This window comes from Cnephaeus nilssonii (assembly GCF_951640355.1).
Source record: "Cnephaeus nilssonii genome assembly, chromosome: 17".
NCBI lineage: Eukaryota > Metazoa > Chordata > Mammalia > Chiroptera > Vespertilionidae > Cnephaeus > Cnephaeus nilssonii.
Window position 1 is genome coordinate 7,991,529 of NC_137088.1, and position 12,047 is coordinate 8,003,575.

Sequence of the window (12,047 nt, forward strand, 5' to 3'; positions counted from 1 at the left end):
ACGATGATTAGAAAATGATCCTATGAAATAAGCCTACGATAATTAGGCTTTTAATGAATAGTTGTACTATGTTTTAATGGTGTTAAGTAGATCTAATGTACTGCAGGTGATAGGGGAATAGAATATTGGGGACCAGCTAGAATTGTAAGAAATATCAATCCTGCTCTGTTAACTGTGATTGGTTGTTCTGGTTAAAGAAGGCACATTCTAACCTGGCTGAGCATTGCACGTGGGACCTGGGAGCTCACATGGAAATGCCCATCCTCCCCATCAGGGAGCTGCCTATTACCATGGAAAGATTGACCACCTTGGTGCAGAAACCAGAGCTGCCAGCCCTTTGAAGACCCGCGGGACTTTGCAAATTTCCAGCCTCCATTACCTGTAAACTGCACATTTGGCCTACCCTTTGCCTACTTCCCCATGTAATCTCTGTCCTTCTACCCAATATTAACACCTGGCTTAGAGTGAGGTGGGATGGCAGAGCAGATTTTTTTAATGACCTGCTGCTCTCCGATGCTGCCGGCACGACCAAAACAGAATAACAAAATTAACATCTAAAATAAAGGTAATGTTAGCTGTGAAGAATAGGACCTAGCCGGCTGTGGTGGCTCAGTGAATTGAGCATCGTCCCCTGTACCAAGAGGTCCTGGTTGGATTCCCAATCAGGGCACATGCCCAGGCTGCGGGCTCAATCCCCAGTGGGGGGCGTGCAGGAGGCGGCCGATCAATGATTCTCATCATTGATGTTTCTATCTCTCCCTTCTCTGAAATCAATAAAATATTTTTTTAAAAGAATAGGACCTATATCTGAGAGTTAACAATAAATAAAATGCATTAGCTGACATCAAAAAAATTCAAAATCAGCTGTCATATTATTCCAGTATTTTTTTAAAGAAACAAAGGTCTTTTTCTTATTGTTAGTCTCTTCACTGAATACATCTTTCATTTTTCTAATAGTAACCAATTCTCCTCAAATTGATTTACAGAAGTATTATTTTTTTAAAATTCTATGTTTTTATTGATTTTGAGAGAGAGAGAGGAAGTGAGAGGGAGAGGGTAAAACATTGTTCAGCTATCTCCTGCACGCCCCCTATTGGGGATCGAGCCCCACAACCTGACATGTGCCCTGACTGGGAATCAAACCAGCAACCTTTCGTTGCATGGGAGGACACTCACCCAACTCAGCTACACTGGCCAGGGCATAGATACATTCTTTTTTTTAAAATATATTTTTAATGATTTCAGAGAGGAAGGGAGAAGGACTGAGACTGCAACCCAGGCATGTGCCCATGACCTCCTGGCTCATAGATCGATGCTCAACCACTGAGCCATGCTGGCTGGGCTATAGATAGATCCTTAATCAACATCCCAACAGGTGAACTTGAGAAGCTGACGCTAAAAATCAAGTACAAGTGAAATGGAATAAAAATAGTTAAGAAATTCTTTAAAAATTACATTAGAAGGGGAAAACTCTCCATACGTTTAAAAAATATTTTAAAATATTGTTAATTTAAATAGATGGCACAGAGGTAGAAAATAGGCCAAAAGAACCAAATAGAGCCCAGAACAAAAAAAACAAAAACAATGTACACTGATATGACAGAGGGGACATCACAGAGTGCGTGGAGAGTTTTAGTAAATGATGTTGGGACAACTGATTATCAACATTTTTTTTTTTTAAATAAAACTGTAGTTTGGCGGGTGTGGCTCAGTGGTTGAGTGTCATTCCATGCACCAAGAGGTCACTGGTTAGATTCCTGGTCAGGGTACATGCCCAGATTGTGGACTCCATCCCCAGCAGGGGGAGTGCAGGAGGCAGCTAATGGATGTTGCTGTTTCTCTCTCATCAATGTTTCTATTTCTCTCTCCCTCTCTTCTTCTCTAAAATCAACGTATTTTTTAAAAATATGTTTTTACTAGAGGCCCGGTGCACGAAAATTCGTACACTTGTGGGGGGGGGGGGGTCCCTCTGCCTGGGCTGCGCCCTCTTACAGTCCGGGAGTCCTCAGGGGATGTCCTACTGATGGCTTAGGCCCGGTCCCTGCAGTCTGGGCAGCAGGGAGCGGGCTTAAGCCACAGTCTGGCCCCCCTCTGCAGGAGGCCACTGGGCGGGCGATCAGGGGACAGCACCACTCCCATCACCCCGCCACTGCCGCCCAGCCTCCCTGAAAAATACACAAGACTTGCCAAACCTACCAAGACAAAAAAATTGTAGCCCGAACCGGTTTGGCTCAGTGGATAGAGTGTTGGCCTGTGGACTGAAGGGTTCCATGCTCGATTCCAGTCAAGGGTATGTACCTTGGTTGTGGGCACATCCCCAGTGGAGGCAGCTGATTGATGTTTCTCTCTCATCGATGTTTCTAACTCTCTATTCCTCTCCCTTCCTCTCTGTAAATAATCAATAAAATATTTTTTTTTAAAGACAAAAAAAATTGTAGTATGTTATAAAATACAAAACAATATCATTATTTTACAGTTATCTATCTATCTATATATGTGTGTGTGTGTGTATATATATATATATATATACACACATATATGCATATATATATATGTGTATGTGTGTGTGTGTGTATATATATATATATATATATATATAAAATAAAGAAATATGCTAATTAACCAGGACGCCATAATGGGTCAGCCGGACAGGAGAAGGTTGCACGCACAGCGTCAGGGGTGGGGCAGCAGGGGCCTCCATGTCCCTGCGCTGGGGGAGGGCCTGATCAGCAGCGGCCCCGGCCGCTTCAAGGGCCGGAGAGGGAGGCAGGGCCGGACCGGCAGTGGCCGCGGCTGCTGCAGGGCCCAGGGAGCGAGGCAGGGCTGGACCGGCCACTCAAATGTGGGCGGCACCGCATGATTTCGAATCAAGGGCTGGGTTCCTAGTTAACAATAATTTTAAAACAATACACTTGGATATCAAACGTTATCCTACCTATTATACATACAATGAAAAATATGTGAGGGAGAGGAGAGAAGATATTGAATAAAGGATACAACCTCATGAACTAGAATGGATCATCTTTGATTAGGCATTCATCTGAGTTTTAAAAGCTAAAGACATTAAGTTTCTAAAATTGCTTTTACACGGTGAAAAGAATTCCTGGAGGACTCCTTTCTCCTTTGCGTTCCTGTATTTTGTTCTTCGGCATTTACTTACTTGACATATTCCACTTTACATCTTTATCTTATCTCCACGACAGATGGGATCTGAGTGTGCATGGAAATGTCACCTCCTTCATCTTTGAACCCCAAGTGTGCCTCGCTTGAGGCCTTGAATGACACCTAAAGGCACCCTCCGACCACAGATAAACATGACTTAACTGCCCTGTTACTGATACGATATAATTTACCGGCATCCCGCACATCCCATCACAACAACTGACTGCATATCAACCCTACAGACTGCACTTGGGGGTCACGGGCAGAAGGGGGGGAGGCGGGGGGGGGGGGAGGAGGGTCACAGAATGCTCCACACGTGGAACATGGCTCTATTACCGGGAGCAGTGAACTCAAAAGGAAGATGTTTATTGTGACATATTTTCTTCATTCCTTAAGGAATGTTCTTAGCCCATGGCTTTGCCTTGGGTGAAACCATGTCAAATGGTTTAAAGCAAACAGAAAATGCCAACCTCTTAGGTCAGTCACTAAACCCTTCACCATGTTCCACGTGGGCACTTCTGTACGAGCCGGCAGGTTGGCGAGTGGCTGTGCACAGCCACGAACGGCGGTGCAGGAAGGGATCTGAGTAAACTGAAAAGTCACATCACATACTCAATACCACCTCCCGTTAAAGTCAGTGGATACTCGTGGAAGGTGCCCGGTTTCCAAACCGCCAAAGAGCAACCTGACAAGCCAATGGCGGGGCTTTCGAGGCTCACAGAAAACCCTCCGCATACACCTCGCTTCCCAAACTGGCGTCGCGGGCATTTTCAACCGCGGCAAGGATTAAGAACACGTTATTACAAGCTACTTCCGCTGCTTCTATTTGCTACCGCCTTTTGAAAAGCGAAGGAGAAAGCTGGTCCGCTTTCCCGCCTGCTCCCCGGGAGGTCACTTGCTGAGGGTGGCTGGTGGCAGGATTTAAATTCAGGAGCAATCCCTGCCTGACAAGCTCCCGCACCGCTGCAGGCTACAATCCCACGCAGCAGCGCCGGGAGGGTTATTACAATCCAGGGCACCACAGAGGACACAAAGGGCCTTACCCCTTCCCGAAGGCACCTCATTAGCACCGTGTAGGCAGCCAGGGGGACGGCCCAGCATTCTCCGGGGTGCTTTTTCTTTTCTTCCTAAAATGAAGTGGAAGGAAAGGCTGTGAAGCTAGCAGCACAAAAGATATTAACCCATTCAAGAGAAAGGGGCAGTTTCAAATACACAAACTCTCTAAAACTTCCTAATATTCTCTTTACAGTACGATTTATTCCCCCCATCAATTACGATCTGATTGGGGGTCCCTGACTGCACTGCCCCTATTGCTTGCTTTGTCACATATGATGTTGACTCGATCCCCGCATCGGAAGCTAGAGGAGAACTGAGAAATGGCCACAGGATCTGGCTGACAGAGAAACCCCTCTATTGATGAGCGCTAAAAGGAAAACCACAGCAGGGAAGGGGTTAGAGGTAGACTAGACAGGGTGGCTCCATCTCATACTGCGTACAGCCAGGTCTCTGAAGGGACCCATGAACGGAGAGAACATGCAGACACCTGGGAAACTCCACGAGCAGGAGGAAGCGCAGGTGCGGAGGGAGGTGTGCAGGCAGGAGCAGGGCACAGTGGGCGTGGTGTGCGAGGAGCTGTGGGGAGGTCAGTGTGGCGGAAGGAGTGAGCGAGTGGGAGCAAGGGGGGCTGAGGTCAGACAGGCGCTGGGGAGGCCGCCCAAAGGGCCTGGAAGCAACTGGAGGGGCTGATGACAGCGAGCAAGACGAGAGGCCCGGGGCCTCTGAGGAGCGACACTCGCAGTCTCCCGTGCGTTTTTAGCAGGCTCGCCCTGGCTGACGTCTGGAAAGCACACTTTTACTCACACAAGAGCAAAGCAAGGACACTGTCTGGGAGTCTGACAACAGGCCAGGTAAGAGGTGATTATGGGCTGAACCAAAAAAAGGCAAAAGTAAGACTACCCGGACTAGGGTGGGAGGCACCCCTGACAAAGGGCAAAAAACACACAAACTGCAACTGCGCTGCTCGGTCACACCCTCCGCAGCATCCCTCCGTCCTCTGCCCTCCGGCTGGTCCCCCGGGTGCGAGCAGAGGTCCCGGGCGGGGCGTGGTCTCCATCAGACAGGGTGCACTCTCCCTCCGGGCCAGCCTCTCAGCCAGCACGGAGGTGAGATTTGAAGGTTGACATCTATCCCAAGTGACAGGCCCACAAAAGCCCTCATCGCCTGAAAACGTACGGGTTTCCGTAGACCCAGGGACAGAATCCCCTCGTCGGGTTTGCTATCCTAAGATGTGGTCGCCTGTCACGGCCACGGACGTGGGCTTTATTACAACAGCCTGGCTTCCACCCAGGTCGAGTCAGCACCAAGGGAAAGGATTCTCGAGATCTACTTTTAGGAACAACGGGAATACTGCGGCCCACCGGCTGAAAACTGCTGCTCTAAAGCAAAAAAGGGAGGGAAGATGACAGACGGACAGACAGACAGACAGGGAGAGACCGACAGCCTCTCCCCTCCAGAAGCAGCTCCTGAGGCGTGCTCTCAGCGGCAAAGTCAGGGGACTTTTATGGGCTATTAATACTCGCTGGCCGGGATATGTCAGAGCACGTCCACGCGCAGCAGGCTCATCTTAATCAGACAGTCTCACCTGGGTGGCCACGAGATAGAGCAGCTCCCCGAGGGCTGGCAGCAGGCACTGTTTTAATTTGCTGTTCCTGAAGTTTTCCCTAATTAATTCGGTTAAGAGAGTAATTGCCTGAAAAGGAAAGAAAAAAAAAAAAGTATATTATTTGATATGTATCTCTCAGTTCTCTAACCTGTATGTAAAAGGCAAGACTCTCTCCAGAATTCACCTTCCATTTTTAAGAAGCAGTTTCCAAATGATTTTCAAAATATGGGTCTTATTCCTGAAAAAAAAAAAAAATAGTAGCTGTCCCCGATGACAGTAAAAATCCCTCCGGTAAAACACACTCGGGTCTGGAGAGCACTGGTCAGCTCCCAAGCACTTCTGCCGCATCGCTGACCCTGGGGGCAGGTGCTGCGCTAACTGTAGAGACGGGGACGCAGGGGGAGGGTCCAGCAAGTCTCCGCCAGCTCGGCGGACAGCCAGGGTCTGCACCAGCTCCTACCCTGCCCGGTCCCAGCACGCTCCAGCACACCCCAGTTTAAAAACTCTCGCATTGCATTAAACTTTTAAATGATTCCTTCAAAAATCTGAGAGTTGAAATCTTAGCCCAGAGCTTCAATACGACCCACGTTGACACTCAGCAGCATTTATCAAACGTAGTTCATTTCCCAGGAGCGATGCTAAGACAGTCACATCCCCTCGTCACCAGAATGCACACACAGGGACACAGGTGAGTGGGATCACATGGTGACCAGGAAGCGGGGAGGAAGGTTTCCGATGGCACGTGAACACCGGCCCCATCCTGAGAGGGAGCTGAGAGCAGGTAAGAGCGTGCGGAGACCTGCTCTATGTCAACGTGGCCCCGAGTGTGGCGCACAGACAAGACTACTTACCGTCGGCAAAGACGGAAGCACAAACACTGAAAGGAGGCCTGTGAAAGCTTCCAGAACAACCTGACAGAGTAACACTATCCCGGCACCTGATCTCTGGCCCTTTTGTAAACAAGAGCCCGGAGGAGAGGTGTCCGTGTGGGGTGAGCTCACCGTCAGTAGTCAGGTACTGGAGGACACTGTAGGTGTGGTATTTTTTTAAACGGTTTTGTTAAGTTACAACTGACATACAATAAACCGCATCTATGTAAAGTGTACGCTTAGATGCAACTGACACAGGTAACCATCTGTGACCTCATCACCTGCAGCCACAATCAAAATGGCAACACCCTGAGTGTTCCCCCCAGTTCCTTTGGTAACTAATCCCTCCATCCCACTCCTTTCTCCTCCCGAGTCGGCCACCAATGTACCTTCTGTCATTAACCCACATTTTCTAGAGTTTATGTAAATGGGATCGCATACTACGTATTCCTTTTTCTGGCTCCTTTCTCTGGATGAATCTTCAGAGAAATATGCTAAACATGAAAAAAGCCCATCACAAAAGGTTACATACCATATGATTCCATTTATACAGCATTCTCAAAATGACAAGAGTACAGAAATGGCCAACAGGTTAGTGGTTGCCAGGGGAAGGGGTTGGGGGAGGACATGTGATAGAGGGCAGGGGGCGTGGTTAAAAAGTGGCAGTCTGAGGGGTCCTTGGGGTGTTGAAACTGTTCCCTAGCTGTTCTGATGTCAATATCCTGCAGTAATGTTCTCCTCTCATTCTCCAAGATGCTACCTCTGGGGAAACAGGAGGAAGCATACGCAGGATCTCTCTGGATTTTTTCTTACAACCTCATATGAGTCTATTAATTATCTCAAAATAAAGGGTTTAATTCTTTTTTTCTTAAGTCAACCTCACACTAAATTCAAAACCCATACCCAGCTCGCTGCTTTGCAAAGCTAGGGACAGGGATTTACAGCTTTTCTCAATCCTATAACCCACTGGCACTCTGTATCGGTAAGCATCACTGGAAATTAAAACATCTTAATGCTGCAGATCCTTGAAGAGATGAAACTGTCTGAACTGCCTCCAGCACGATAGAAGTACTTAACAGTGGTTCTCAACCTTTCTAATGCCGCGACCCTTTAATACAGTTCCTCATGTTGTGGTGACCCCCAACCATAAAATTATTTTCGTTGCTACTTCCTAACTGTAATTTTGCTACTGTTATGAATCGTAATGTAAACATCTGTGTTTTCCGAGGGTCTTAGGCTCTACAGCAGTGGTTCTCAACCTGTGGGTCATTAGAAAGGTTGAGAACCACGGGCTTAGGAGCACCGCGTAGACGGACACGCATCACGTCGTCTATGCTAGTAACCCCCCGGCAGCCTGACCTCGCGCTGCGCTGCCTAAGTCAGCTTTGGAGAGCGGTGAAGGGTACGCGGCAGACAGCGTTTCCCTGCAGTGTTGTTTAGATAGTTTCCCCTTGTTATTGTAAAACTTTAAAGAAATATTACTACTAAAAAGGAAAACTGTAAGCATAGTAAACAAACATACCATAGAAATGACAAATACCAAGGAGAAAAATAAGTGTTTGATGACCTAGGCCAGTGGTCGGCAAACTCATTAGTCAACAGAGCCAAATATCAACAGCACAACGATTGAAATTTCTTTTGAGAGCCAAATTCTTTAAACTTAAACTTCTTCTAACGCCACTTCTTCAAAATGGACTCGCCCAGGCCGTGGTATTTTGTGGAAGAGCCACACTCAAGGGGCCAAAGAGCCGCATGTGGCTCACGAGCCGCAGTTTGCCGACCACGGACCTAGGCAGACTGGCATTCAAAATGCCATTACTAAACAGAACAAAAAAGGTAAAATAGATTTGTTAAGCTCTTCTTCAGCTTCAGAAATCCAAGTAATATATGGATATTGGGGTTTTTTTGTTTGTTTTTTAATATGTTTTTATAGATTCAGAGAGAGGAAGGGGGAGAGACAGGAACATCAATGGAGAGAGAGAATCATCAATCGGCTGCCAGACATACATGCCGGCGCTTCCACACTCCCCCAAAGGTCCTTCCTTCTGCATCTACGGGCAGGAATTTCATATACATACCAGGTGGGACAAAAGTAGGTTTACAGTTGTCCATATGCAAAATAATACAATAATTAATCCTATATAATAAAACCCTAATATGCAAATCGACCAAACGGTGGAACGACCAGTGGAACGACCGGTCGCTATGATGCACACTGACCACCAGGGGGCAGACACTCAACGTCGGAGCTGCCCATTGGTGGTCAGTGCACTCCCATAGGGAAGCACCGCTCAGCCAGAAGCCAGGCTCAAGGCTGGCGAGCGCAGTGGCAGTGGCGGGAGCCTCTCCCGCCTCCACTGCAGGCGGGCAGTAAGGAGCGAGGGGATCTGGACTGCGAGAGCCCCGGACTGCAAGAGGGATGTCTGACTGCTGGCTTAGGCTTGTCCCTAGAGGGATCGAGCCTAAGCCAGCAGGCAGATATCCCCTGAGGGGTCCCGGACTGCAAGAGTGCAGGCCGGGCTGAGGGAACCCCCCCCCTCCCAGTGCCCGAGTTTCCTGCACTGGGCCTCTAGTAAATAATAATACAAGAATAAACTTTCATATACTCACAACTGTAAACCTACTTTTGCTCCATCCTGTATATTGAGGGTTAAATGCCTTTTTAAAAATATATATATTTTTATTGATTTCAAAGAGGAAGGTGAGGGAGAGAGAGAAACATCAATGATGAGAGAGAATCATTGACCAGCTGCCTCCTGCATGCCCCCTTCGGGGAATCGAGCCCACAACCTAGGCATGTACCTTTGACTGGAATTGAACCTGGGACCTTTCAGTCCACAGGCCGACTCTCTATCCACTAAGCCAAATCAGCTAGGGCTAAATGACATTTTTATTTGGAATCATAACACAATTATGCCCATTGCATAAATGTTTTCTTTTTTTAAAAATATACTTTTATAGATTTCAGAGAGGGAGAGAGAGATAGAAACATCAATGATGAGAGGGAATCATTGATCAGCTTTCTCCGGCACATCAGAGGATCGAGCCCACAAGCTGGGCATATGCCCTGACCTGGAATCAAACCATGACCTCCTGGCTCGTAAGTCAATGCTCAACCACTGAGCCACCATGGCTGGGCTACATGTTTTCTTAAGAAACCAAGTCACCATTGTCCTTTATGAAAACTGAGTCTTTTCGATGTTGGAATACGTCAAAGTTATGACACAAAGAACATAACCCCAATACTGCTTGAGCTTTCTATTTATAACTATTATTTACTCACTACTATATTCTTAATAGTCATCTCTTCAACACTCCTCAAATAACAGAAATACAAAGGAAGCTCATTTTAAATTGCATTTTTCTGCTTCAAGGATCAGCTCTGATTAGTTTTGTTTGTGCAATTCTTTCCACCACCAAGTCTCCTTCCGTGTTTCTTTCATCTAATAGAAAATTAAATGTGGCATTTGCTGGGTTCGCAAGGATTACTAAACACATCACATTCCAATGTATAAGCCCCACAGCTGCTGCTCTGAAAATATTGTAACAAAGGTGTGCTCACAGCTCGGGTAAAACGAGCAGGCAAATTAGTCAAAGCAAGAAACACAGAAGGTAAAAACTGCTCTACAAGATGTCAGGTAAGAAATTCAATGAATTCGATCATTATAAAAAATTAGGAAGCGTGCCGTTTAAGAATTCTTTGATGTGAGATGTTTCATTTGTATGCAAAAGTGATTAAAATATGGCGATGCCCCAAATGATATCCACTCGGCATCCTGGCTGAATGAAACGCAGCCAGCACGTTTCCCTTCGCTCTACACAAAGACCTGAATGTTACTCAACTGGTTTCATCCTGTTCAACACATTTGCCCCTCGTGCTGTCCAAGAACTAACCAAAAAAGAAGTGTGTTTAGCAGGGAGACACAAGGGCAAATTCACTGACACTAACAGTGTGGAGGGTTATAAATGACACTGGGCCCAGCCAGCATGGCTCAGTGGTTGAGCATTGACTTATGAACCAGGAGGTCACGGTTCGATTCCTGGTCAGGGCACATGACTGGGTTGCAGGCTCAATTGATCTCCGACGTGGGAGCCAATCAATGATTCTATCTCATCGTTGATGTTTCTATCTCTCTCTCCCTTTCCTTTCCTCTCTGAAATTAATCTAAAAAAATTTTTTTTAAATGACATCGGTCTCAGCTCAAGGCTATGAACAAGCCAGACATGGTCACAGTGTCGGCCCTGGCCCAGTAGCTCAGTTGGTTAGAGCTACACCAAGGCTACGGGTTCGATCTCCGCTCAGGGCACATACAAGAAGCAACTAATGAATGCATAAATGAGTGGAACAACAAATCGATGTTTCTTTCTCTCTCTCTACCCTGCCCTCTCTAAAATCAATATATTAAAAAAAAAAAAAAAAAGGAGGAGGAGGAGGAGGAGGAGGAGGAGGAGGAGGAACAACAACAAATGGTCAGTGTCTGATGTGAAAGGTGGCACCTGCCAGTCTCCCAACACAGAACCACCGAGGGGACTTAGTGGGGTACGAAGCGCTCCATTGGGTTGAGGAATGGCCATGAAAAGGGGGGAACATGAACCCCACAAAGAGAGGCCGTGCTTTCAGGGCAGCATCTAGAACCGTGTTTACAAACTGCCATCCACGAGAAGACCCTGCTCACATGCAGGTTTTGGAAAGGAAAGTGTGAACAGAAACACGGCTGACTAGTTTAGCACAAGTCCTTCCGCCGGCAACACGTAGCCGGCAAGCACAGGACAGTGGTTATTAACCGTCGGAGGAGGGCCAAACTTAAACAGCACTTGGTCCACAGGAGACACAGCACTTCCTCTGAGATGCTGGAGGAGGGTCTGGGTCCCTCCGTGCTGCCTGCGGTCCTGCCGAGCAGCAAATGCCACCGGGACCCTCACTCCAGGTGTCATCTGAAGCGAAATGAGGAGGCGTCCTCACTCCTGCGGCCACTCCCCCACTCTGGCTTCCCAAAGGACCTGCGATTCGGGGTCTCACAGATCACATTACACTACCTTCCCCTCAGTGCCCTGGGCTACTGACCCCCTGCTCACTCTTCTTGTCCACTGAGGACACGCTCCCTGCTCACCTGCACGGCCCCTAAGATTAAGCCCACAGGCCGGGCATGTGCACTGACCAGGAATGGAACCAGTGACCTCCTGGTTCATGAGTCAACGCTCAACCACTGAGCACACTGGCTGGCTGGACTTTAAAAAAACAAATACTAGCTGAAACCGGTTTGGCTCAATGGATAGAGCGTCGGTCTGCAGACTGAAAGGTCCCAGGTTCGATTCCGGTCAAGGGCATGTACATTGGTTGCGGGCACATCCCC

At 47.5% G+C, this 12,047-nt stretch overlaps 1 protein-coding gene across 4 annotated transcripts in view; it reads right to left on the reverse strand.

Moving 5' to 3' along the window:
• The window catches only part of ULK4 (unc-51 like kinase 4), a 263,268-nt gene that overhangs the window by 218,341 nt on the left and 32,880 nt on the right, over positions 1-12,047 (reverse strand). For all 4 annotated transcript variants that reach the window (XM_079795341.1, XM_079795342.1, XM_079795339.1 and 1 more), the window contains 2 exons: positions 5,804-5,911; positions 4,206-4,289 (listed from right to left, as the gene is read on the reverse strand). In XM_079795341.1, coding sequence (XP_079651467.1) covers positions 4,206-4,289; positions 5,804-5,911 — 192 coding nt within the window. The remainder of the gene's footprint in view (positions 1-4,205; positions 4,290-5,803; positions 5,912-12,047) is intronic.